General features: G+C 48.7%; 1 protein-coding gene across 1 annotated transcript; it reads left to right on the top strand.

The window, feature by feature from the left end:
- The first annotated feature begins 692 nt into the window (after window positions 1–692).
- PXMP4 (peroxisomal membrane protein 4) lies at window positions 693–25,701 on the top strand. Its single transcript, XM_012455175.3, has 4 exons — window positions 693–812; window positions 9,882–9,944; window positions 14,393–14,591; window positions 21,781–25,701. The coding sequence occupies exons 1-4, from the start codon at window positions 700–702 to the stop codon at window positions 22,042–22,044; spliced, it is 639 nt and encodes a 212-aa protein (XP_012310598.1). The 5' UTR covers window positions 693–699; the 3' UTR covers window positions 22,045–25,701.
- Window positions 25,702–25,753: the final 52 nt, after the last annotated feature.

The raw sequence follows: 25,753 nt of genomic DNA, 5'->3' as shown, positions 1-25,753 counted from the left end.
AATTAGCCGGGCATAGTGGTGGAGGCCTGTAGTCCCAGCTACTTGGGAGGCTGAAGCAGGAGAATCACTTGAACCCGGGGGGCGGAGGTTGCACTTAGCCGAGATCATGCCACTGCACTCCAGTCTCGGGGACAGAGTGAGGCTGTGTCTCAAAACATACATACATACATACATACATGGAAGCCATTGAGGGACCATGTGACTGACACTCTGAGAAGATCGCTGTGGTCAAGGCTACCCCAGTCAGAACTGTCTCGCGTAAAGATGGGGCCCTGCTCCTCCCTGTATCACCACCTGTCGCTCATCCCAGATCTAAGCAGGGCGACTCCTCCTTCAGGAGTCCGCCTTCCAAGTACACGTCTCCTTTCAAACCTACTCGGGAACCGAACAGGGCCCAAGAGAAAATGCCTTCTGATTCGACAAATAGTGTGAGTGACCTTCTCGGAATCGGGCGGAGCCCACTGTGATTGGTTATAAGCTTTTGTTCTCGTCCAGTCAGACAACTATTTCGATGAGTGCTATTGTCCCCTGAGACGCGCACACTCTCTGATTGGCTCTCCGTGCATGAGTGACGGCAGGCACAGCCTGTAGACACCAGGACGCGGCGGCGCAGCCGGGGGCTGTGGGCGCTGCAGCTGGAACCCCGGGCTGTCAGCGAACCTCCAGCTCCGCACCCTGACACCGCGCGCAGCCCGCGCTATGGCAGCCCCGCCGCAGCTGCGGGCTCTACTCGTGGCCGTTAACGCACTGCTGCGCAAGCGCCGCTACCACGCTGCATTGGCCATGCTTAAGGGCTTCCGGAACGGGGCCGTGTGAGTGGGGCCGTCGGGCAGGGCTGGGGCTGAGGGAATGTCCTGGCTGGGGTCGAAGGCGCGAGTTCGAAGTCTGACGACGCGGTGCTGTGTGCCTCTGAGTCTCGGAGGTCACTATCTGTGCAACGGGGGCTGGATTTTGGGTTCCGCGCGCCTTCCCAGCTCTGACTGGGGCTCCCACTGCACATTTTCTGGGTCTTCCATGCTTTGCAACCTGGCCCTCTTGCTTTGACCTCCTCCCATGCCAGCTCCTGTATCTCCTCTTTTGGTTCCAGCTCACCTCGCCTCGCTGTGTGCCTTTGGGCCTGTCTGGCCTCAGCGGCCCCATCTGCACAATGGGTAACTGGACCCTGGCCTCTAGCCGGCAGGTGGATGCCTCCTGTCTATGCTGTCCCCAGGAAGCTGCCCATGGGCTCGCATCCTGCTTCTCACTCCTCAACTGTAGGACTCCATTGCTAAGTCCCATTTGGCTCAGGGGGCTCCGGGCGTGACAATGAATGTAAAAGAAGTTGCAACTATCCTGGCATCTTACCTGCAAGAGAGGAGGTCTTGGGGTCATTGCCCTGGCTGGTGCCTGGAGGGGAACTCAGCCTCCTTTAAACCTACTGCATAACAGCCACCATTTATTGAGGGCCTGTAGTGCCAAAACCAGGGACAAAGCAAAGAACAAGCCAGAGAAAGTGGTTTGTGTCCCCCTGGAACTGGCATCCTAGTGGCAACATGGCATGGTGGGGAGGATGTGGATGCCTTGGTTTGAACCCTGGTCCCACCTACCTGTGTGATCTTGAGGAAGTCATTTAGCCTCCCTAAGCCTCAATTTCTGTAAAATGGGCATGGTAGTAGTACTCATAGTATCAAGATTGAGTCAATAGATGTGAAATGCTTAGCACAGGCCAAGCATGGTGGCTCCTGCCTGTAATCCCAGCACTTTAGGAGGCCAAGGTGGGTGCATCACCTGAGGTCAGAAGTTCGAGACCAGTCTGGCCAACATGGCTAAACCCTATCTCTACTAAAAATAAAAAAATTAGCCGGGCATAGTGGCCTGTGCCTGTTGTCCCAACTACATGGGAAGCTGAGGCAGGAGATTTGCTTGAACCCAGGAGTGGAGGTTGCAGTGAGCTGAGATTGCGCCACTGCACTCTAGCCTGGGTGACAGAGTGAAATTCTGTCTCAAAAAAAAAAAAAAAGAAAGAAAAAGAAAGTAAGCTTCATGAGGCCAGAACTTTATCTATTTTGTTCCTTGGTGTATTACTAGCACCTAGTATGTAGTAGTTTTTCAAATGTTGAATGAATGAATAAGTGTGCAAGATAAGAATTGCCATTGTCCCCATTTTCCAGATGAAAAGGCTGTAGCTCAGAGGTAGACACATTGCTCATGGTCACAGCACTTTGTCAGCGTTGGAGCCAGGATTCAAACTCAAGGATGCCTGGCCCCAGTGCCAGGCTCTTGACTTCCAAGGGCACTCAGAGTCAGGTAGAAGGTGGTTCCCACTGGGCCTGGCCAGATGATATCAGCTACTTCTTGATGTGCCCTGAGATAGCATCAGTGGCCCTTTTGCCAAGCTTTTTACAGGCAAAGCAAGAATAAAGAGGAGTGACACAGGCTGTGGTGCTAGCAGGCATTGCCCAATGCTAGCTTTGTATACCTGCCCCAACTCTAACCCTCCCTGTGACCTCCAGGGACCTTCCCAACCAGGGCAGGTACTTTTTGGGATTGTGCTGTAATTGTAGTTCCTTTATTTTATTTTATTTATTATTATTATTTTTTAAGATGGAGTCTCATTCTGTCACCCAGGCTGGAGTGCAGTGGCACCATCTGGGCTCACTGCAACCTCCACCTTCTGGGTTCAAGTGATTCTCCTGCCTCAGCCTCCCAAGTAGCTGGGATTACAGGCACCCACCACCACGCCTGGCTAACTTTTATATTTTTAGTAGAGTCAGGGTTTCACCATGTTGTCCAGGCTGCTCTCAAACTCCTGACTCAGTTGATCCACCCGCCTGGGTCTCCCAAAGTGCTAGGATTATAGGAGTGAGCCACCATGCTTAGCCTAGTTCCTTCATTTTAAAAGTTGAGTAACCCTTCATCTTTTCTGGTCTCAGCTGAGAAATGAAATGGAAGCAATAAACTCACCCATATAGGAGTGCTCTAAGGCAATGATTCCATTAATGCTTAGTGCTAAGATACTGGGTCTGTCTGTAAGGAACTTGAGTCCAAGGGGGAACTGACAGTTACACCTCCACTGCTGTACCAGATGATCAGGAATGCTTTACAGAAGAGGTGATGGTGATATTTTGGAAGTTGAGTTGGGGTTTGTCAGGGAGAGAAGGGCATCCAGGCAGAGGGAATGTCTTCAACAATGGCCTGGAGGTGAAAAAGAATATTCTGTTTGTGAAGAGAGCCATCAATTAAGGGGTACCAACTTAGATGACCAACATATTTGAACTATGTAAAATTTATCTCACTTTAATGTTCTGCCCCTAAATATTTTTCAGTGTGCATCTCTAAAAATAAGGGCATGTCCCATATGGCTAAATTATCATGATTACACTGATTTTATTAATTTATTTGTTTTTAAGACAGAGCCTTGCTCTGTTGCTCAGGCTGGAGTGCAGTGGCGCAATCTCAGCTCACTGCAACCTCTATCTCCCAGGTTCAAGCGATTCTCCTGCCTCAGCCTCCCCAGTAGCTGGGATTACAAGCACCTACCACCACACTCAGCTAATTTTTTGTATTTTCAGTAGAGACGGGATTTTGCCATGTTGGCCAGGCTGTTCTCAAACTCCTAACCTCAAGTGTATTGCCCACCTCAGCCTCCCAAAGTGCTGGGATTACAGGCATGAGCCACCTCACCCGGCCTCATGATTATATTTTCTTTTTTTATTTTTTATTTTTATTTTTTTTATAGACAGAGTTTCACCATGTTGGTCAGGCTGGTCTTGAACTCCCCACCTCAGGTGATCCGCCTGCCTTGGCCTCCAAAGTGCTTGGATTACAGGCGTGAGCCACCGCACCCGGCCGATTATATTTTCTTTTAAGAGATGGGTTTCATCTTGTTGGTCAGGCTCGTCTCGAACTCCTGACCTCTAGTGATCCACCCACCTCAGCCTCCCAAAGTGCTGGGATTACAGGCATGAGCCACCATGCCCAGCCTCATGATTACATTTAATAAACTAATAACAATTCTATAATATTGATTATTAGCCAGTTAACAGTCCCATTGTCCCAGTCGTCCTGCAAATGTCCTCCATAGCTAGTTTGTCCAGGCCAGAACTCTCCAGGAGATCACATTGTACCGGTCGTTTAAGTCCTTTAAGTCCTTTTTATTTCAGGGTAGTAATCAACTCCTATCTGAGTTCGAGCACTTTGAGAGGGAGCTTGACAGATGCAGGGAGTTGGGGGCACTGTGTCTGGAGTATAAGAAAGGACTCTTTAGCCATGGCTAGCCAGAGGAGGCTGAGGGCCTCTTCAGGAGAAAGAGCCGTGTCTTTGGAGGGAGCTGGGGGAGGAGAGCTTGCTGGGGCTAGGATGGGGGCCCTGGCCCTCCTGCCCACTTCTAGGCAGGGGAGAAGAGGAGGGAGTCAGCATGGCCTCTACAACAATAACACTGGCTTTAAATTAACATTTTTTTGCTTTTATTTTTTGAGACAGAGTCTCGCTCTGTCACCTAGGCTTGAGTGCAGTGGCGTAATCTCAGCTAACTGCAACCTCTGCCTCTGGGGATCTAAGCGATTCTCCTGCCTCAGCCTCCCAAGTAGCTTGGATTACAGGCATGCACTGCCATGCCGGGCTAATTTTTGTATTTTTAGTAGAGGGGGGTTTCACCATGTTGGGCAAGCTGGTCTTGAACTCGTCGCTTCAGGTGATCTGCACACCTTGGCCTCCCAAAGTGCTGGGATTACAGGCATGAGCCATCACGCCCAGCCTGGCCAACATAGTGAAACCCTGTCTCTACTAAAAATACAAAAATTAGCTGGTGTGGTACCTGTAATCCCAACTATGGTGGGTTGGGGGGGCCTGGGGGGGAGGGCTGAGGCAGGAGAATTGCTTGAACCCAGGAGGTGGAGATTACAGTGAGCCGAGATTGAATCTGGCCTGGGCTACAGAGCAAGACTCCATCTCAATAAAATATATAAAATAAAAATAAATTAATTAATTAATTTTATAAAAAATTAGGTAACACATGCACAAAAGGCATAAAAAGTTAGATGCTACCATCCCACCCACATTATCCTTCTGTCACCCAGTCCCCCTCCCTGGAGGCAACCCCTGTGTCCAGTCTTACATCTTCCTCCAGAAATATTGTATGCCTATGCAAACACAGACTCGTGTTCTCCCCATACACCTTTTTAAAAAGTTTTATGTTGAAATAATCTTAGATTTATAATTTCCTCATTTTATACAATTATTGCTGTGCTACACACACATCTGTACACCTTGTTCTAATCGTACCTCCATATCAGTGTGCATAAAGCTGGCTCTTTTTTTTTTTTTTTTTTTCAAAATTTAAAGATGAGATCTTGCTCTGTTGCCCAGGCTAGAGTGCAGTAGTGCAATCATAGTTCACTGTAGCCTGGAACTCCTGGGATCAAGCAGTCCTTGCACCTGAGCCTCCCAAGTAGCTAGGACTACAGGCACACAACACCACACCTGGATAATTTTTCATACTTTTTGTAGAGACAGGGTATCACCATGTTGCCCAGGCTCTCAAACTCCTGGTCTCAAGCGATCCACCCACCTCAGCCTCTCAAAGTGTTGGGATTACAGGCATGAGCCATTGAACCTGGCCAGATTTTTTATTTTTTGTAGAGATGGGATCTTACCATGTTGCCCAGGCTGGTCTTGAACTCCTGGCCTTAAGCAGTCCTTCCACCTTGGTCTCCCAGAGCACTAGAATTACAGGCATGAGCCACTGCACCCTGTCTTGGACACAAGTTTGATTCCAGTCTTTTGTTTCAAGCAAGCCTGCAGTGAACGTTCATGTGTATTTGGGAGAAAACAGCATATGGCTCATGACCGTTGTCCCAAGAAGACTTTTTCAGCATTTTTAGACCTTGTAGCCTGGTAAGACCAGGGTCAGGTACCTAGAGAACTTAGGCATAAGGGTAAGGGTGGAGGTGTTCAATAAAGAAGAATAAGAAAAGAAGAGACACTAATATTGATTGAGCTAGGAACTTTTACATGTGCGTAACTGCCAAAAGCCACTCTGAAATGGAGATTGGGAAAAGGGAGGCTCAGAGAGATTAAATGATTTATCCAAGTTTACACAGCAAAATGTGGCAGGGCTTTGGCACTAAATACTGCTGTCTTTCTACTATTCATTTAAGTATAGTTAAAACAGCGAAAGTAAGCATGGTCTTATTCATATCATCCCCAGATCCCTAAATGAGGAAGGGAAAGGAGGGATGGGGGAAGAGGTGTGAATCTTGAAAAGAGGGAATTATGTAACATTTGAAATATTTAGGGGCCGGGCGCGGTGGCTCAAGCCTGTAATCCCAGCACTTTGGGAGGCCGAGGCGGGTGGATCACGAGGTCGAGAGATCGAGACCATCCTGGTCAACATTGTGAAACCCCGTCTCTACTCATACAAAAAAATTAGCTGGGCATGGTGGCGCGTGCCTGTAATCCCAGCTACTCAGGAGGCTGAGGCAGGAGAATTGCCTGAACCCAGGAGGCGGAGGTTGCGGTGAACCGAGATCGCGCCATTGCACTCCAGCCTGGGTAACAAGAGCGAGACTCCGTCTCAAAAAAAAAAAAAAAAAAAAAAAAAAAAAGAAATATTTAATAATTGTGGGCCAAGCGCAGTGGCTCATGCCTGTAACTCAGCACTTTGGGAGGCCGAGGAGGGTGGATCACCTGAGGTCAGGAGTTCAAGACCAGTCTGGCCAACATGGTGAAACCCCGTTTCTACTAAAAACAAAAAATGAACAGGGCCTGGTGGCGCATGCCTGTAATCCCAGCTACTCGGGAGGCTGAGACAGGAGAATTGCTCGAACCCAGGAGGTGGAGGTTGTAGTGAACCGAGATTGTGCCACTGCACTCCAGCCTGGGTGACACAGCAAGACTCCATCTCAAAAAAAAAAAAAATTTAATAATTGCTAAAGCAGGGGGCGGGACCTAAAAAAAATAATAATTGTTAAAGCAATGCTTAATCATTACAGATAATTCTGGAAGTCTAGAAAAGTTTAAAAAGCAAGCAGAAATAAATTTTATATTCCTCCAGTGCAGTGGACATTGCTAATAACATAGTAACATATTTCCTTCCAACTTTTTTTCCTTTTCTTTTTTTTTTTTTGAGACAGAATCTCGTTCTGTTGCCCAGGCTGGAGTGCAGTGGCACGATCTGCAACCTCTGCCTCCCAGGTACAAGTGATTCTCCTGCCTCAACCTCCCAAGTAGCTGGGACTATAGGCTCAAACCACCACACCCAGCTAATTTTTCTATTTTTAGTAGAGTTGGGATTTTACCATGTTAGCCAGGATGATCTCGATCTGTTGGCCTCTTGATCTGCCCACCTTGGCCTCCCAAAGTGCTGAGATTACAGGTGTGAGCCACCATGCCCGGCCTACCTTCCAGCTTTTTAAATTTAATTTTATTTATTTTATTTTTTTATGATACCGAGTCTTGCTCTGTAGCCAGGCTGGAGTGCAATGGTGCAATCTCAGCTCACTGCAACCTCCGCCTCCTGGGTTGAAGCGATTCTTCCACCTCAACCTCCCGAGTAGCTGGGACCACAGGCACATGCCACCACTCCCGGCTAGTTTTTGTATTTTTAGTAGAGACGGGGTTTCACCATGTTGGCCAGGATGGTCTCGATCTCTTGACCTCGCCTACCTCGGCCTCCCAAAGTGCTGGGATTACAGGCGTGAGCCACTGCGCCCAACCTAAATTTTATTTTTATTTTTGTTTTGAGAGAGTCTTAATCTGTTGTCCTGAAGTGTGGTGGCGGGATCTTGACTCCCTGCAGCCTTCACCTCCCAGGTTTAAGAGATTCTCCTTCCTCAGCTTCCCGAGTAGCTGGGATTACAGGTGCTCACCACCATGCCCAGCTAATTTTTATAGTATTTTTAGTAGAGACGGGGTTTCACCATGTTGTCTAGGCTGATCTCAAGCTCTTGATCTCAAGTGATCCGCATGCTTCAGCCTCCCAAAGTGCCAGCCTTTTTATCAATGCATTTTTACAAAGTTGAGATCCTCCTTTGTATAACAGTTAGAAAGAAGTACATTTTGAATAGGTACAGTGTTACCTAACAACTGTTTTAGGAAATTTGTTAACTTTAAGATGAACCAGGCTAAATATAGAACCTTCTAGAAATGACATTGTCATGGGTAAGGGCTGTTCTAACATCAGTCAGTCAACAGTTATTTATCAAGCACATATTATATGTCAGGTGCCATGCGGGGTGCTAGGGACTATGCGGATGACAAGCCAGATGCATTCCCTGTCTTCACGGAGTCCACAGTCTAGCACAGGAACGAGATCATTATCATAGAATAAATACTTAATAACTGAGTCATTAAATTGGGAAGAAGAAGTGCTGGAGAGATGTTTTGGGATCTGTGGGAATGAAAAATTGCTCAAACCTAGGCTGGAGCATCTGAGGCCTTTGCCCAGCTGAGACTGGAAGGCTGAGGGAAGGTGGCTGGGGAGCACACCAGGCAGTGGGAACCACCAGGACAAAGCCTGGAGCAGAGAAAAACCTGATGTGTCAGAAGCAGTCCAGGAAGGACAGTGTGGCTGGAGCAGCGGAGGAGGGCCCTGGGATGAGGTGTGAGAAATAAGCAGGGCCCTGGCTGCAGCACTTTCAAGGCTGCAGGGAGGAGCCTGGAACGTGTTACGTGAGTAGTGGAAAGATGTTAGAGGATTTTAAGCTGGGAGTGATGTGATGAGATTTATGTGTTTTTGTTGTTGTTTGTTACTTTTGACAGAGTCTCTCTCTGTTGCCCAGGCTGGAATGCATTGGTGTGATCTCAGCTCACTGCAACCTCCGCCTCCTGGGTTTAAGCAATTCTCCTGCCTCAGTAGCTGGGACTACAGGTGCATGCAACCACGGCCAGCTAATTTTTTGTATTTTTAGTAGAGACGGGGTTTCACCATGTTAGCCAGGATGGTCTCAATTTCTTGACCTTGTGATCCACCCGTCTTGGCCTTCCAAAGTGCTGGAATTACAGGTGTGAGGTGTGACCCACCACGCCCAGCCAAGATTGATGTTTTTAAAAGATGAGAGTGTCTGCAACGAGAACGCCAGGATGGAGCAGAGGGAGCAATTCCACAAAGCCAGTTGAGCAAGGATGGTGAACATTTTACATGCACCGTCTCCTTCATTAAAATTATAGGGCCAGGCACAGTGGCTCACACCTGTAACACACCTGTAATCCTGGCACTTTGGGAGGCCAAGGTGGGCAGGGCAGATCATCAGAGGTCAGGAGTTTGAGACCAGCCTGGCCAACATGGAGGAACCTTGTCTCTACTAAAAATACAAAAATTAGGCAGGCATGGTGGCATGTGCCTGTAATTCCAGCTACTTAGGAGGCTGAGGCAGGAGAATCACTTGAACCCAGGAGGTAGAGGTTGCAGTGAGCTGAGATCGCACCACTGCACTCCTGCCTGGGCAACAAAGTGAGACTCTATTTCAAAAAAAAAGAAAGAAATTATAACCAGCTCTCTGAGATTTAACATCCCTTTTTATGCTGAGCATGATTGATGGCGCACACCTGTAGTCTCAGCTACTCAGGGGGCTGAGGCTGGAGGATCGCTAGAGCCCAGGATTTCAAGTCTGCAGTGAGCTATGATTGCACTCACTGGGTTACACTGTGAGGCTCTGTCTCTAAATAATTAAAAATAAACATCCCTTTTATGGGGAAACTGAGGCTCAGAGAAGTTAAAGGACATGCCTGAGGCCATACTACCAGGAAGTGTCAGAGCCAGGATTTGCATCCAGCATGATTTCCCCTCCCAAAGTGATGTTAGAATTTGGAATGGGGAGAGAGAACAAGGAGTCAAAAGGAGAGCCCAAAAAGAAAGTGTGACACAGTGACATTGCAGTAACTGTTTTCTTCTGTTTCTACAGCTATGGAGCCAAAATCCGGGCCCCTCACGCACTGGTCATGACCTTTCTCTTCCGGAATGGCAGGTACACATCCCTCAAAATGGAAGAGAATGTGGTCAGCCCTCAGTGCCAGGACAGACGTAATAGCTTCCTAGCTGGGTCTACCCTGCCCCCCAATCACACCTCCTAAAGTCCAACTCTTTTGTTGTTGTTGTTGAGATGGAGTCTCGCTCTGTCATCCAGGCTGGAGTGCAGTGGTGATCTTGGTTCACTGCAACCTCCACCTCCCGGGTTCAAGTGATTCTCCTGCTTCAGTCTCCTGAGTAGCAGGGATGACAGGCACCCACCACCACGCCCCGCTAATTTTTGTATTTTTAGTAGAAATGGAGTTTCACCATATTGGCCAGGCTGGTCTTGAACTCCTGACCTCAGGTAATCACCTGCCTGGGGCTCCCAAAGTGCTGGGATTACAGGTGTGAAACACTGTGCCCGGCCCTGAAGTCCAACTCTGATCCCCTTATCCCTGCTTGAAAATTCCCTGTGCCCTCCAAAGTAGCCCAGCTTCTTGGCCTGGCCTTCAGGTCTTTCTGTAGTCCGACCTCACCTGACCCCCCCCGTTGTGTCTACCCTGGGGTGCCCTTGGCACACAGAACTCACTGCCATTTTATGGAAATGCCATGTGTAGCTCCACCTGCAGACATCTACTCATGCAACATCCCCTGCCAGGAGTGCCTTGCCTGTCATTCCATCTTTACTTCCCTCCTGGCAATCCAGACCAGTTCTCTGAGGATCACTTCTGCTGCAAAGCTCCATGATCTCTTGTCTCTCGCTCAAGTGTCTTCACCTTATTCTCATCTCCCATAGCTTTTCCCTTGAGGCACTCCTTAGAAAATGGGTTTCAGATGGGCGCGGTGGCTCACGCCTGTAATCCCAGCATTTTGGGAGGCCGAGGCGGGCAGATCACGAGGTCAAGAGATCGAGACCATCCTGGCCAACATGATGAAACCCCATCTCTACTAAAATACAAAAATTAGCTGGGCGTGGTGGCGCACACCTGTAGTCCCAGCTACTCAGGAGGCTGAGGCAGGAGAACTGCTTGAACCCAGGAGGCGGATGTTGCAGTGAGCCGAGATTGCGCCCCTGCACTCCAGCCTGGCACCTGGTGATAAAGCAAGACTCTGTCTCAAAAAAAAAAAAAAGAATAAAAATGGGTTTCGGTCTAGTGTTTAATGCATATAGGTTCATGTGAATGTATAGGAATCATGCACTGGCAGCCTCCAGTAGTCTCAGCTACCTATAAGATGTGCTCATTTTGTATTTTTATTGATTTATTTATGTTTGTTTTTGTTGTTGCTGTTGTCCTCCAAGTCTTTTTTTTTTTTTTTTTTTTTTTTTGAGATGAAGTCTTGTTCTGTCACCCATGCTAGAGTGCAATGGCAAGATTTCGGCTCACTGCAACCTCCACTTCCCAGGTTGAAGCGATTCTTCTGCCTTAGCCTCCCAGAGTAGCTGGGACTACAGGTGCGTGCCACCACGTCTGGCTAATTTTTGTATTTTTAGTAGAGATGGGGTTTCACCATGTTGGCCAGGCTGGTCTCAAACTCCTGACCTCGTGATGCACCCGCCTCGGCCTCCCAAAGTGCTGGGATTATAGGCATGAGCCACCCCGCCCGGCCTCCAAGTCATTTTTTAAAAACTGAATTCATTTGTTTGTTCAGCAGATATTTATTGAGCATCTGCTATGTGCCAGACACTGTTCTAGGTACTAGGGATACAACAGTGAACAAAACAGACAATGACTCCTGCTGACATTCTAGCAGGGTGTGGCAGAAAATAAACAGGATAAGGAAAGTCTACGGTATGTTAGAAGGTGATATGGTTATGGAAAAGCAAAATTAGAGCAGGGAAAAAGGGAAAGGGGATCAGAAGGGCTGAGGGGACAGGCAGAATTAACTAGGGGAGGCCTCTATAAGACCACGGGCATAGCCAGTGTAAAGGTCTTGAGGAAGGAGCATGCCTGATAAGTGTGAGAAGGCTGGAGCAGAAGAACTGAAGGGGAGAGAGGATGGAGAGGCAGGTCACAGTTTGACCTTGGTTGGTCCTCTCCAGCTTTTGGTCATAGAGAGGAATTTGGCTTTTTCTTTAAGTCCAATGGGAAATTGTTGTAAGATTTTGAGCAGGGCTGTACCATTATCCGACTTACATGTTAACAGTGTGAGGGTTAAGAATTTGCTACCAGGACAGGTACGGTGGCCCAGCACTTTGGGATGCCGAGGTGAGTGGTACACTTGAGGTCAGGATTTCGAGACCAGCCTGGGCAACATGTTGAAACCGTGCCTCTACTAAAAATACAAAGATTAGGTCAGGTACAGTGGCTCATGCCTGTAATCCCAGCACTTTGGGAGGCCGAGGGACAGTGAGAGCAGCTGGCTCTCACCCCATGTAAACACAGGCCCCAGTGTTGCCAGTTCTAAGGCAGGAAAACTGGATTTCCATGTTGTTCCCAACTAATCTTTTTTTTTTTTTTTTTTTTATGATACAGAGTCTGGCTCTGTCACTCAGGCTGGAGTGCAGTGGTGCGATCTCGGCTCACTGCAACCTTCATCTTCCAGTTCAAGCAGTTCTCCTGCCTCAGATTTCTGAGTAGCTGGGATTACAGGCACACGCCTCCATGCCCAGCTAATTTTTTGTATTTTTAGTAGAGATGGGGTTTTACCATGTTAGCCAGGATGGTCTTGATCTCCTGACCTCATGATCCGCCTGCCTCAGCCTCCCAAAGTGCTGGGATTACAGGCGTGAGCCACCACACTCGGGGATTTTTTTTTTTTTTTTTTTTTTTTGAGACAGAGCTTTGCTCTGTTGCCAGGCGCCAGGCTGGAGTGCAGTGGTGCGATCTCGGCTCACTGCAACCTTCGCCTCCCGGGTTCAAGCAATTCTCCTGCCTTAGCCTCCTGAGTATCAGGGACTACAGGCACACGCCACCACACCCAGCTAATTTTTGTATTTTTTAGTAGAGACAGGCTTTCACCATGTTGGCCAAGATGGTCTCGAGCTCTTGACCTCATGATCCGCCCACCTTGGATTTCCAAAGTGTTGGAATTACAGGCGTGACCCACTGCTCCCGGCTTATTTTTTATTTTATTTATTTTTTTAAGGCAGAGTCTCTCTCTGTTGCTCAAGCTGGAGTGCAGTGGCACGATCTTGGCTCAGCCTCCCAAAGTGTTGGGGTTACAGGTCTGAGTCACTGCATTCAGCCTCTAGTGATTTTTTTTTTTCATTCAGAGTCTGGCTCTTTTGCTCAGGCTGGAGTGCAATAGCAGGATCTTGACTCATTGGAATCCACCTCCCAGATTCAAGCAATTCTGCTGCCTCAGCCTCCCAAGTAGCTGGGACTACAGATGCCCACCATCATGCCCAGCTAATTTTTGTATTTTTAGTAGGGACAAGGTTTCACGGTGTTAGCCAGGATGGTCTTTATGTGCTGACTTCGTGATCTGCCTGCCTTGGCTCCCAAAGTGCTGGGATCACAGGCATGAGCCACCGTGCCCAGATGAGGCAATTATTTTTATCTCTTAAAAATTAGCCGGGTGTGGTGGCGGGTACCTGTAGTCCCATTTACTCAGGAGACTGAGGCAGAAGAATTGCTTGAAGCTGGGATGCGGAGGTTGCCGTGAGCCGAGATTGTACCACTGCACTCCAGCCTGGGTGACAAGAGTGAGAAAAAAAAAAAAATGACCTCTTCCACTTAAATGTTCACTTCTCACGATAAAGACCAAGTTCAGCAGGGCCCCACTGCCTCTGCCCTGCACCCTCCCTACAAGTTCTCTGGTTTTCTGCCCATGGCTACAGTGGCTTCTCTCTGCTCCTTTCCTCATACTCCCTGCCCCCCCTCAGGGCCTGGCATGGGCTGAGCCCTCTGCCTGGGATGCAGCTCTCCTCCCCTCTTGACCTCCTTGACTCTTTCTCATCAGGAAGATCCCAGCACCATCTCTTGTCAAGGTCAATGTTCTTTTTGTGATTATTTATTTCACATTTTCCTCTCCCAGTAGATCATAAGCCCCCTGAGGGCAGTGAGCAGATCTGTTTCTTCTCAGAATCATATTCCCAGATCCAGCACATGGCAGACACTCATTCCTTCACGTTTACTCAAGAAAACATTTATTGAGCAACTACTATGTCCCAGGCCCTGCAGATGAACAAGCCAGATCCAGACACCACCCTCCTGTAGCTGCTACTGGGGTGGGGGAAGGTAATAAACAAGCATATAAATATCAGGTGGTGACCACAGCTAGGAAGGAAAAGAAAATTTGGATCAGGACAGGATGTGATGGGTATTCTGTTATGTAGGGTGATCAGGGAAGGTCTCCTTGGGGAGGTGGCACTGAGTTAAGGCCTGAATCAAGGATGAGAACAGCCCCAAAGACTTGAAGGGTGGAGGCCAGGGACTGAATAAGCATTACCCCCGACCTCCTTGGCTGGTTGTTTTGCATGGCCAGTGCGTAAAGGCCCTTGGGGCTACTGTGTTTGTGCAGCCTCCGGGAGAAGCTTCGGGCCATCCTGCAGGCCACGTACATCCACTCCCGGAACCTGGCGTACTTTGTGTTCACCTACAAGGGTCTCTGTGCCCTGCAGTCCCGCATCCAAGGCAAGACCTACCAGGTGCACTCATTCCTGGCCGCCTTCCTTGGGGGTTTCCTGGTGTTTGGAGAAAACAATAACATCAACAGCCAGGTAAAGATCTTTCCAAGGTGAAGGTAGTGAGGGGGTGTGGTTCAGTAGATAGGTGGGGGTGACTAAACTGGGTGTGGTTCTATATAGAGGTGGGAGTTGGGAAAGGGGGCATGATTCTATATAGCGGTGGGGGTGGGGGAAGGGGCATGGTTCAGTGTAGAGGTGGGAGTAGGGGAAGAAGGCGTGGGTTCTGTATAGAGGTGGGATGGGGGAAGGGGCATGGTTCTGTATAGAGGTAGGGATGGGGGAAGGGCTGTGGTTCAGTGTAGAGGTAGGGGTGGGGGTGGGGGTGGGGGAAGAGGCATGGTTCAGTGTAGAGGCAGGAGTGGGGGTAGGGGTGTGGTTCAGTGTAGAGGTAAGAGTGGGGAAAGGGGATGTTGTCCAGTATAGAGGCAGGGCAAGGGGGCATGGTTCTGTATAGAGTTGGGGCTAGAGGAGGGGGCCCTGGTTCAGTTTAGAGGTTGGGGTGTAGGTGATGAAGATGGTAAGCTCTTGGCTTTTTTTTTTTGAAACGGAGTTTTTCTCTAGTTGCCTAGGCTGGAGCTGGAGTGTAATGGCCCGATCTTGGCCCATTGCAACCTGCACTTTCCAGGTTCAAGCGATTCTCCTGTCTCAGCCTCCCAAGTAGCTGGGATTACAGGCATGCACCACCATGCTGGGCTAATTTTGTATTTTTAGTAGAGATGAGGTTTCTCCCTGTTTGTCAGACTGGTCTCAAACTCCCAACCTCAGATGATCCTCCCACGTTGTCCTCCCAAAGTGCTGGGATTACAGGCATGAGCCACTGCGTCCTGCCTTTTTTTTTTTTGAGACAGAGTCTAGCTCTGTCGCTTAGGGTGGAGTGCAGTGGTGCTATCTTGGCTCACTGCAATCTTCGCCTACCAGGTTCAAGCGATTCTCCTGCTTCAGCTTTCTGTATTTACAGGCACCTGCCACCATGACCAGCTAATTTTTGTATTTTTGGCTGGTCTCGAACTCCTGACTTCGAGATCTGCCCACCTCGGCCACCCAAAGTGCTGGGATTACCAGCATGAGTCACTGCGCCCGGCAGCTCTTGGCTCTTTTACACGTCTGAGGTCTGTGACTCAATAATCCCTGTGTGACCTCAGGAAGGTCACTTCCCTCTCAGTTTTTCCATCTGTAATTTCATGGTTCCCAAAATCAATGTATCTACTGCTCTCTGGGGCAAAGATTGTTTTTAAAAACCACTCTGTAGTGAAATTAGGGGAAAAAAATGACCCCGAAGTAAGGTTTTCATAAAACAAAACAATACACTCTAAAAAGTGTCTCTCATTCTGTGACTTGTCATTTTTCTGGGTTAAAATTCCCTTTTGTTATGAAATGATGATGAATAAGAGACTAAATGCTAGTTGTTGGGGTTTTCTTTTCTTTTTTTTTTTTTTTGAGTTGGAGGCTCGCTCTGTTGCCCAGGCTGGAGTGCAGTGGTGTGATCTTGGCTCACTACAACCTCCACTTCCTGGGTTCAAGCAATTCTCCTATTTGAGGCTCCCGAGTAGCTGGGACTACAGGCGCATGCCACCACATCTGGCTAATTTTTGTATTTTTAGTAGAGATGGGGTTTCACCATATTGGTCAGGCTGGTCTCAAACTCCTGACTTCAGATGATGCACCTGCCTCGGCATCCCAAAGTGCTGGGATTACAGGCGTGAGCGACCTCGACTGGTGGAATGCTAGTTGTTTTTTAATGTTCTTTGGCATCATGAAAAGTTGGCACCCTCTCCACTTGCCTCCCTCAAATTTCTTAAATATTTTTAAATTGTAAAAATAATTTTTAGGTCAGGCATAGTGGCCCATCTCCATTAAAAATGCAAAAAAAAAAAAAAAAAATGAGGCATGATGGTGCAAGCCTGTGGTCGCAGCTGCTTGGGAGGCTGAGGCAGGAGAATCTCTTGAACATGGGAGGTGGAGGTTGCAGTGAACCAAGGTAGTGCTGCTGCACCCCAACCTGGGTGACAGAGCGAGACTCCATCTCAAAAAAAAGAAAATAATTTTTAACCATTTTTTAGCGGCTCACATATAATCCCAGCACTTTGGGAGGCTGAGGGAGGAAGATTGCTTGAGGCCAGGAGTTTGGGCAACACAGCAAGACCCCATGATTTTTTAAATTTTATACACACACACACACACACACACACACACACGCATATATTTTTAAATAGAGATGGGGTTTCTCCGTGTTGGTCAGGCTGGTCTCCAACTTCAGACCTCAGGTGATCCACCCGCCTTGGCCTCCCAAAGTGCTGGGATTACAGGCATGAGCCACCATGCCTGGCCTATTTTTTTTTTAAGCTAAATCCAAAGTAAGCTGAAGAAAAGAAGTAATAAAAATTAGTGCAGAAATCAATGAAATTGAAAAACAAACTCAATAGAAAAAAGGAACTAAACGAAAAGTTGATTCTTTGAAGAGATGAATAAAATAAACTCCTAGCCAGGCTCCCTAAGAAAAAAAGAAAGGAAACAAATATTAATATCAAAAACAAACGAGGGGGCATCACTACTGATCTCACTGACCTTAAAACACTGTGAACAATTCTGTGGTCACAAATTTGTTAACCAAGCTAAAATGAACCAATTCCTTGAAAGACACAATCTGCCAAAATAACACAAGAAGAACTAGACTATATGGATAGGACTATATCTATTTAAAATGCAGACAAGGCAGCCTTATGTGCCTGACACATGTGCTTGGAGGACATCATGATAAAATCAGAAAATAAGTTGAGTGCTGGGTCCAGTGACTTATGCCTGTAATCTCAGCACTTTGCGAGGCTGAGGCCCGTGGATCATTTGAGGTTAGGAGATCAAGACCAGCCTGGCCAACATGGTAAAACCCCTACCTCTATATTGAACCACACGCCTTCCCCCACTCCTACCTATACACTGAACCCCGCCCCTTCCCCCACTCCTACCTCTACATGGAACCACGCCCCTTCCCCCGCTCCTACTTCTACACAGCACGTCCCTTCCCCCCACTCCTATGCTGAACCACGTCCCTTACCCCACTACTACTACACTGAACCCCGCCCCTTCCCCCACTCCTATTTCTACACTGAACCCGGCCCCTTCCCCCACTGCCCCTTCCCCCACTGCCCCTTCCCCCACTCCTACCTCTACATGGAACCCCGCCCCTTCCCCCACTCCTATTTCTACACTGAACCCACCCCTTCACCCGCTCCTACTTCTACGCAGCACGTCCCTTCCCCCCACTCCTATACTGAACCACGTCCCTTACCCAACTACTACTACACTGAACCCCGCCCCTTCCCCCACTCCTATTTCTACACTGAACCCTGCCCCTTCCCCCACTCCTATTTCTACACTGAACCCCGCCCCTTCCCCCACTCCTATTTCTACATTGAACCGCGCCCCTTCCCCCACACCTACCTCTACACTGAACCGCGCCCCTTCCTCCACTCCTACTTCTACACTGAACCATGCCCCTTCCCCCACTCCTACCTACCTCTATACCGAACCCATCCCTTCCCCCACTCCTACCTCTACTTTGAACCGCGCCCCTTCCCCCACTCCTACCTCTACACCGAACCCACCCCTTCCCCCACTCCTACCTCTACACCGAACCGCGCCCCTTCCCCCACTCCTACCTCTACACCGAACCCACCCCTTCCCCCACTCCTACCTCTACACCGAACCCACCCCTTCCCCCACTCCTACCTCTACACCGAACCCACCCCTTCCCCCACTCCTACCTCTACACCGAACCCACCCCTTCCCCAACTCCTACCTCTACACTGAACCCACCCCTTCCCCCATTCCTACCTCTACACTGAACCCTCCCCTTCCCCCACTCCTACCTCTACACTGAACCACCCCCCTTCCCCCACTCCTACCTCTACACTGAACCGCGCCCCTTCCCCCACTCCTACCTCTACACTGAACCACGCCCCTTCCCCCACTCCTACCTCTACACTGAACCGCCCCCCTTTCCCCACTCCTACCTCTACACTGAACCGCCCCCCTTTCCCCACTCCTACCTCTATACCGAACCCACCCCTTCCCCCACTCCTACCTCTACACCGAACCCACCCCTTCCCCCACTCCTACCTCTACACTGAACAGCGCCCCTTCCCCCACTCCTACCTCTATACCGAACCCACCCCTTCCCCCACCCCTTCCCCCACTCCTACCTCTACACCGAACCCACCCCTTCCCCCCCTCCTACCTCTACACTGAACCACCCCCTTCCCCCACTCCTACCTCTACACTGAACCCACCCCTTCCCCCACTCCTACCTCTACACTGAACCACCCCCCTTCCCCCACTCCTACCTCTACACTGAAACGCGCCCCTTCCCCCACTCCTACCTCTACACTGAACCGCGCCCCTTCCCCCACTCCTACCTCTATACTGAACCCACCCCTTCCCCCACTCCTACCTCTACACTGAACCGCGCCCCTTCCCCCACTCCTACCTCTATACTGAACCCACCCCTTCCCCCACTCCTACCTCTACACTGAACCGCGCCCCTTCCCCTACTCCTACCTCTACATTGAACCACCCCCCTTTCCCCACTCCTACCTCTATACCGAACCTGCCCCTCCCCTACTCCTACCTCTACATTGAACCACCCCCCTTCCCCCACTCCTACCTCTACACTGAACCCACCTCTTTCCCCACTCCTACGTCTACACTGAACCCACCCCTTCCCCCACTCCTACCTCTACACTGAACCACCCCCCTTTCCCCACTCCTACCTCTACACTGAACCCACCCCTTCCCCCACTCCTACCTCTACACTGAACCCACCTCTTCCCCACTCCTACCTCTACACTGAACCATGCCCCTTCCCCCACTCCTACCTCTACACTGAACCCACCTCTTCCCCCACTCCTACCTCTACACTGAACCCACCTCTTCCCCACTCCTACCTCTACACTGAACCATGCCCCTTCCCCCACTCCTACCTCTACACTGAACCCACCCCTTCCCCCATTCCTACCTCTACACTGAACCCACCCCTTCCCCCACTCCTACCTCTACACTGAACCCACCCCTTCCCCCACGCCTACCTCTACTTTGAACCATGCCCCTTCCCCCACTCCTACTTCTATACTGAACCCGCCCCTTCCCCCACTCCTACCTCTATGCTGAACCCACCCCTTCCCCCACTCCTACCTTTATGCTGAACCCACCCCTTCCCCCACCCCTACCTCTACTTTGAACCATGCCTCTTCCCCCACTCCTACTTCTATACTGAACCACCCCTTCCCCAACTCTACCTGTACATTGAACCACCCCTCTTCCCTCACTCCTACCTCTACAGTGAACCACACCCCTTCCCCCACTCCTACCTCTACACTGAACCACACCCCTTCCCCCACCTCTACCTCTAAAAAGAACCACATCTCCTTTCCCCACCCCTACCTCTACACAGAACCACACTCCCTTCGCCCATTCCCACCTCTACACCGAACCACGCACCGTCTCCCACCCTTACCTCTATAGAGAATCATGCCCCCTTCCCCCACCTCTATATAGAGCCATGCTCTCTTCCCCCCACCTCTACGCTGAACCATGCCCCCTTCCCTCACTTCCACCTTTATTCAGAACCATATCCCCTTTAGCCACCTCTGTACTGAACCACACCCCTGCTGCATTTTTTTTTTTTTTTGAGATGCAGTTTTGCTCTCGTCACCCAGGCTGGAATTCGAAGGCAAGATTTTGGCTCCCTGCAACCTCTGCCTCCCCGGTTCAAGCGATTCTCCTGCCTTAGCCTCCTGAGTAGCTGAGATTACAGGCACACGCCACCATGCCCAGCTAATTTTTGTATTTTTAGTAAAGACGGGGTTTCACCATGTTGGCCAGGCTGGTCTCAAACGCCTCAGGTCATCTGGCCTCCTCAACCTCTCAAAGTGTTGAGATTACAGGCATTTTTAATTTTAGCCATTTTGATTGGTATATAATATTATTTCATTGTGCTTTTAATTTGCTTTTTCCTAGTGGCTAACGATGTTGAACATCTTTTCATGTGCATACTTGCCATCTGTATAATCTCTCTGGTGAAATATCTGTTTATTATGTCTTTTGCCCGTTTTCTGTTTTTTTTTTTTTTTTTTTTTTAACTGTTGAGTTTTAAGTATTTTAAAAATATATTCCAGGCTAGGCTAATGCTTATAATCCCAGCACTTTGGGAGGCCAGGACAGAAGAATTGCTTGAGCCCAGGAGTTTTAGACCACCCTGGCCAACATAGTGGGACCCCAATCACCATAAAAATTAAAAATTAGCTGAGTGTGGTGGTGAATGCCTGTAGTCCAGCTATTAGGGAGCCTGAGGTGAGACGATGAAAGTGTGCCCAGGAAGTGTGGTTGCGGTGAGCCGTGATTGTGCCACTGTACTCTAGCCTGGGCAATATAGTGAGACTCTGTCTCAAAAGGAAACAAACAAATCAAAAAAACCCCAAATAGGGCCGGGTGCGGTGGCTCACACCTGTAATCCCAGCACTTTGGGAGGCCGAGGCAGGCGGATCACAAGGTCAGGAGTTCGAGACCAGCCTGGCCTATATGGTGAAACCCAGTCTCCACTAAAAATACAAAAAATTAGCCAGGTGTGGTGGTGCGTAGTCCCAGCTACTCGGGAGGCTGAGGCAGAAGAATCGCTTGAACCCCGGAGGCGGAGGTTGCAGTGAGCTGAGATTGCACCACTCTCCAGCCTGGGCAACAGAGTGAGATTCTGTCTTAAAAAAAATATATATATATATATATATATATATATATATATATACACACACATCTTGAATATATATACATATTTAGGCACTTTGTCACATACATGTTTATAAATATCTTCTCCTAGTCTTGTAGCTTTTCTTTTCATTCTCTTCTCAAGGGTTTTCAAAAGAAAAAGTTTAAGTTTTGATGTGATCTGATTTATCAATTTTTCCTTTTATGGATCATGTTTTTGGTGTCAAGTTACCTTTTGGTCTTGAACCATGTAAATGTATTTCATTTTCTAATAAAAAAGCATAATAAATAAAAGACACAGATCGCAGTATTAAAATGTCTACTGCATGCCACCTCAAATCCTCTGGCACATCAACTTTGAAAAAAACTGATTCAGTGCCCAGAAGGCTCCCCAGTGCATGGGGGTGGGCAGGAAGAAGGCTCCCAGCAGCTGCACTCACCAGTAATTCCCACCATTGGCTCTTTGCAGATAAACATGTACGTGTTGTCACGTGTCCTGTTTGCCCTGAGCCGCCTGGCCGTGGAGAAGGGCTACATCCCTGAACCCAGGTGGGACCCGTTCCCAGTGTTCACTGCGGTATTGTGGGGGCTGGTGCTGTGGCTCTTTGAGTATCACCGGCCCACGCTGCAGCCCTCGCTTCAGTCCTCCATGACCTACCTCTATGAGGACAGCAATGTGTGGCACGACATCTCAGACTTCCTCATCTATAACAAGAGCCGCCCCTCCAAGTAATTCGGCCCTGAGGCTTCCGGCTGTGGCTCAAGATTTGTCTCCTCGCAAACCCTCCCAAAGGATCCTGCCTTCTCAAGATCATGGGCCTCAGACTCCAGCTGGTGTTATCCCAGGGTTCCATTTGCCAAAGTAAAAGCACCAATTTTCAATCCCAGTGGGTACTCTTAAATGGTGGCACAAGTGGCCGAATCAGGCCAAGGAATCTAGGGCTTGGTTCCAGCTATAAAGCTGACTTCTGTGAGACTGGGGCCAGCCATACCCGTCTCTAGGCCTCAGAGGTCATGGAGCTCAGAGGAGGTCCCTGAGGTCTCTTTCTGGTGGGTATGTTCATTCTTCAACTGTTCTTATGTCACAGAGGGCTCCCTGCTGGTGGGCAGTGGATTGTAAATACTTTAAAAAAAAACACTAAGTTCCTCATCTCAGATGTTCTATTGGAGAAGTTCTAGAGTCCCACTGTCCAGTAGAAACAGTTGAGCCATAGATGTAATTAAAATGTTTCTAGTAGCCACATTACAAAAAAGTAGAAGGCTGGGCGTTGTGGCTCATTCCTGTAATCCCAGCACTTTGGGAGGCTGAGGCTGGTGGATCACTTGAGCTCAGGAGCTTGAGACCAGCCTGGGCAACATGGTGAAACCCAGTCTCCACAAAAAATTAGCTGGGTGTGGTAGCACGCACCTGTGGTCCCAGCTGAGGTGGGAGGATCGCTTGAGCCTGGGAGGTCGAGGCTGCAGTGAGCTGAGATCACGCCACTGCACTCCAGCCTGGGTGACAGTGAGACCCTGTCTCACCAAAAAAAAAAAAAAAAAAAAGGTGACATTAATCTTAATTATAGAATTGAACACAAATTTCTAAAAGTTATTTCAACGTATAATTAACATAATTAATTATATATTTTGCACTCTTTTTTAGTATTAAGTCTTCAAAAATTGGGTATATGTTTTGACACCCATATTTTCAGGGCTCAGTAGCCATTTGTGGCTAGTGGCTGCTGTGACAGGCAACACAGATATAGAAAAACACTTGTATCCTCACCGAAGATTTTAGTGGACAGTGCAGATCTAGAGCTAGAGGACATGGGTTTGGCTCTCCACTCTCCTCTCCCACTGTGTAACCTTGGGGAAGGTTCTGGACCTCTCAGAGCCTCAGTTTATCATAAAATGAGGATAATTAGACTCCCCTGGTCCTCATTGGACTTATGCAACTACCACTGCTGCACTCATTCATTTAGTGCCTTCATCCTCCCTCTTTGGTGGTGGTATTATTATTAATTATTATTATTATTATTATTATTATTTGAGACGGAGTCTCACTCCATCACCCAGGCTGGAGTGCAGTATCTCGGCTCACTGCAACCTCCGCCTCCCGGGTTCAAGGGATTCTCCTGTTTCAGCTTCCCGAGTAGTTGGGATTCCACGCACATGCCACCTTGCCTGGCTAATTTTTTGTATTTTTAGTAGACACAGGGTTTCACCGTGTTCCCCAGGCTGATTGCGAACTCCTGAGTTCAGGTGATCCACTTGCCTTGGCCTCCCAAAGTGCTAGGATTACAGGCGTGAGCAGCCGCGCCCAGCCTTATTATTATTATTATTTTAAATAGCAGCAGAGTCTCACTCTGTCACTAGGGCTAGTCTCAACTTCCTGGCTTCAAGCTGTCTTCCTGCTTCAGCCTCCCAAAGTGCTATGATTACAGGCATGAGCCACTGTGCGCAGCCTGCACATATTATTTTTAAACCATACAATGGCGTTGCAAAGATGCGTTTTGATCCCCATTTTACAGATTTAGAAACTGAGGGTCAGGCCAGGCACAGTGGCTCACACTATAATCCCAGTACTTTGGGAGGCCAAGGCAGGCAGATCACCTGAGGTCAGGAGTTCTTGACCAGCCTGGCCAATGTAGCGAAACCCCATCTATACTAAAAATATAAAAATTAGCTGGGCATGGTGGCACACCCCTGTAATCCCAGCTACTAGGGAGGCTGAGGCAAGATAATTGCTTGAACCCAGGAAGTGGAAGTTGCAGTGAGCCGAGATCGAACCACTGCACTCCAGCCTGGGCCACAGAGCGAGACTATGTCTCAAAAAAAAAAAAAAAGAAAGAAGCTGAGGATCAGAGAGGGGAGTAACTTGCCCAAGGTAATACAAATAGTGTAATAGCCAAATCAGGATTTGAACTCAGATCTTTCTGATTTCAAAGCCCATGTTTTCTTCAGTGCCTTGCTTCAAATTTAGAAACTTAAGCCATGCTATGCAAACATTAGCTCATTATAGGATATGGACTAGAAAGGGGTACAAATTAAATGCCCACAGGAGCCTACAATGACATAAATTGAAACATTCAGGGTGCTATGCAGTGGGGAGGGATGGGTACATGGGGAACTGAAGACTTGTGTGCCAGTCTGATTTTTGCAAAACCACGATCCGGGACCGGGCGCACTGGCTGACACTTGTAATCCCAGCACTTTGGGGAGGCCCAGGCGGGCAGATCACCTGAGGTCAGGAGTTTGAGACCAGCCTGGCCAACAAGGTGATGCCCTGTCTCTACTAAAAATGCAAAAATTAGCTGGATGTGGTGGTGGGCACCTGTAATTGCAGCTACTTGGGAGCCTGAGGTGGGAGAATCTCTTGAACCTAGGAGGCTGCAGGGAGCTGAGATTGTGTCATTGCACTCCAGCCTGAGTGACAGAGCAAGACTCAGTCTCGGCCAGGCGCTGTGGCTCACACCTTGGGAGGCCAAGGCGGGCAGATCAAAAAAGACTCAGTCTCAAAAAAAAAAAAAAAAAAAATACAATCTTGGACAAATCAAACAAGTCTCCAGGAAAATTTGGTCCATGGGCTACCAATTTGAAAGCATTGGTCTGGTAGATATGCTTTCATTAATATACTTACTCCATCAGTCTCTATTTTTTAGACATTACTAGTAGAAATGTACACATGAGTCACTGGAGATCTTATTAAAATGCAGTTTCTGATCCAGTGAACTGGGGTGGGGCCTGAGAGTCTGCATTTCTCCCAGGTTCCCAGGTGCTGCCAGTCATGCTGGTCTGAGTAACAAGGGGGTGGGGAATGATATGGAGCCATCCATTGTTATCCCATCTGACAGATGAGTCACAGAGCCTTAGGTGACTGAGGTGGGATCACTCTGATTCTGTAAGCTGTGTTTTTAGCCACAGTATTTACTGCAAACTTGGAGTAGGTGATGTTGAAGCTCTTTTAACTTGCTGTGGAGGCTGAATGAGCTCTAGGGCAAGGGGTCTGCAACCCCAGTGTCCATCCATGGCCTGTTAGGGACGGGGCTGCACAGCAGGAGTTAAAAGGCATGAGCCAGGGAAGCTTCATCTGTATTTACAGCCACTCCGCATTGCTCACATTCCCACCTGAGCTCTGTCTCCTGTCAGATCAGCAGCGGAGTTAGATGCTCATAGGAGTGCAAACCCTATTGTGAACTGCACATGTGAGGGATCTGGGTTGCGTGCGTCTTATAAGAGTCTAATGCCTGATGATCTGTCACTGTCTCCCATCGCCCCCAGATGGGACCATCTAGTTGCTGGAAAACACACTCAGGGCTCCCATTGATTCTCCATTATGGTGAGTTGTATAATTATTTCATTATATATTACAAAGTAATAATAATTGAAATAAATTTCACAGTAAATGTAATGTGCTTGAATCATCCTGAAACCATGCCCCCTCCCCACCGGTCCGTGAAAAA

Source organism: Aotus nancymaae, unplaced genomic scaffold (genome assembly GCF_030222135.1).
Source record: "Aotus nancymaae isolate 86718 unplaced genomic scaffold, 86718_ANA_hifiasm-v0.15.2.pri h1tg000029l, whole genome shotgun sequence".
In the NCBI taxonomy this organism is placed as follows: Eukaryota; Metazoa; Chordata; class Mammalia; order Primates; family Aotidae; genus Aotus; species Aotus nancymaae.
This window is presented reverse-complemented; position numbering and strand designations above follow the sequence as displayed.

Coding starts and splice junctions, on each gene's coding strand:
- PXMP4 (XM_012455175.3), top strand. CDS start 700: ATGGCAGCCCCGCCGCAGCTGCGGGCTCTACTCGTGGCCGTTAACGCA. Junction 813..9,881: donor GGCTTCCGGAACGGGGCCGT/GTGAGTGGGGCC, acceptor CTGTTTCTACAG/CTATGGAGCCAAAATCCGGG. Junction 9,945..14,392: donor TTTCTCTTCCGGAATGGCAG/GTACACATCCCT, acceptor GTGTTTGTGCAG/CCTCCGGGAGAAGCTTCGGG.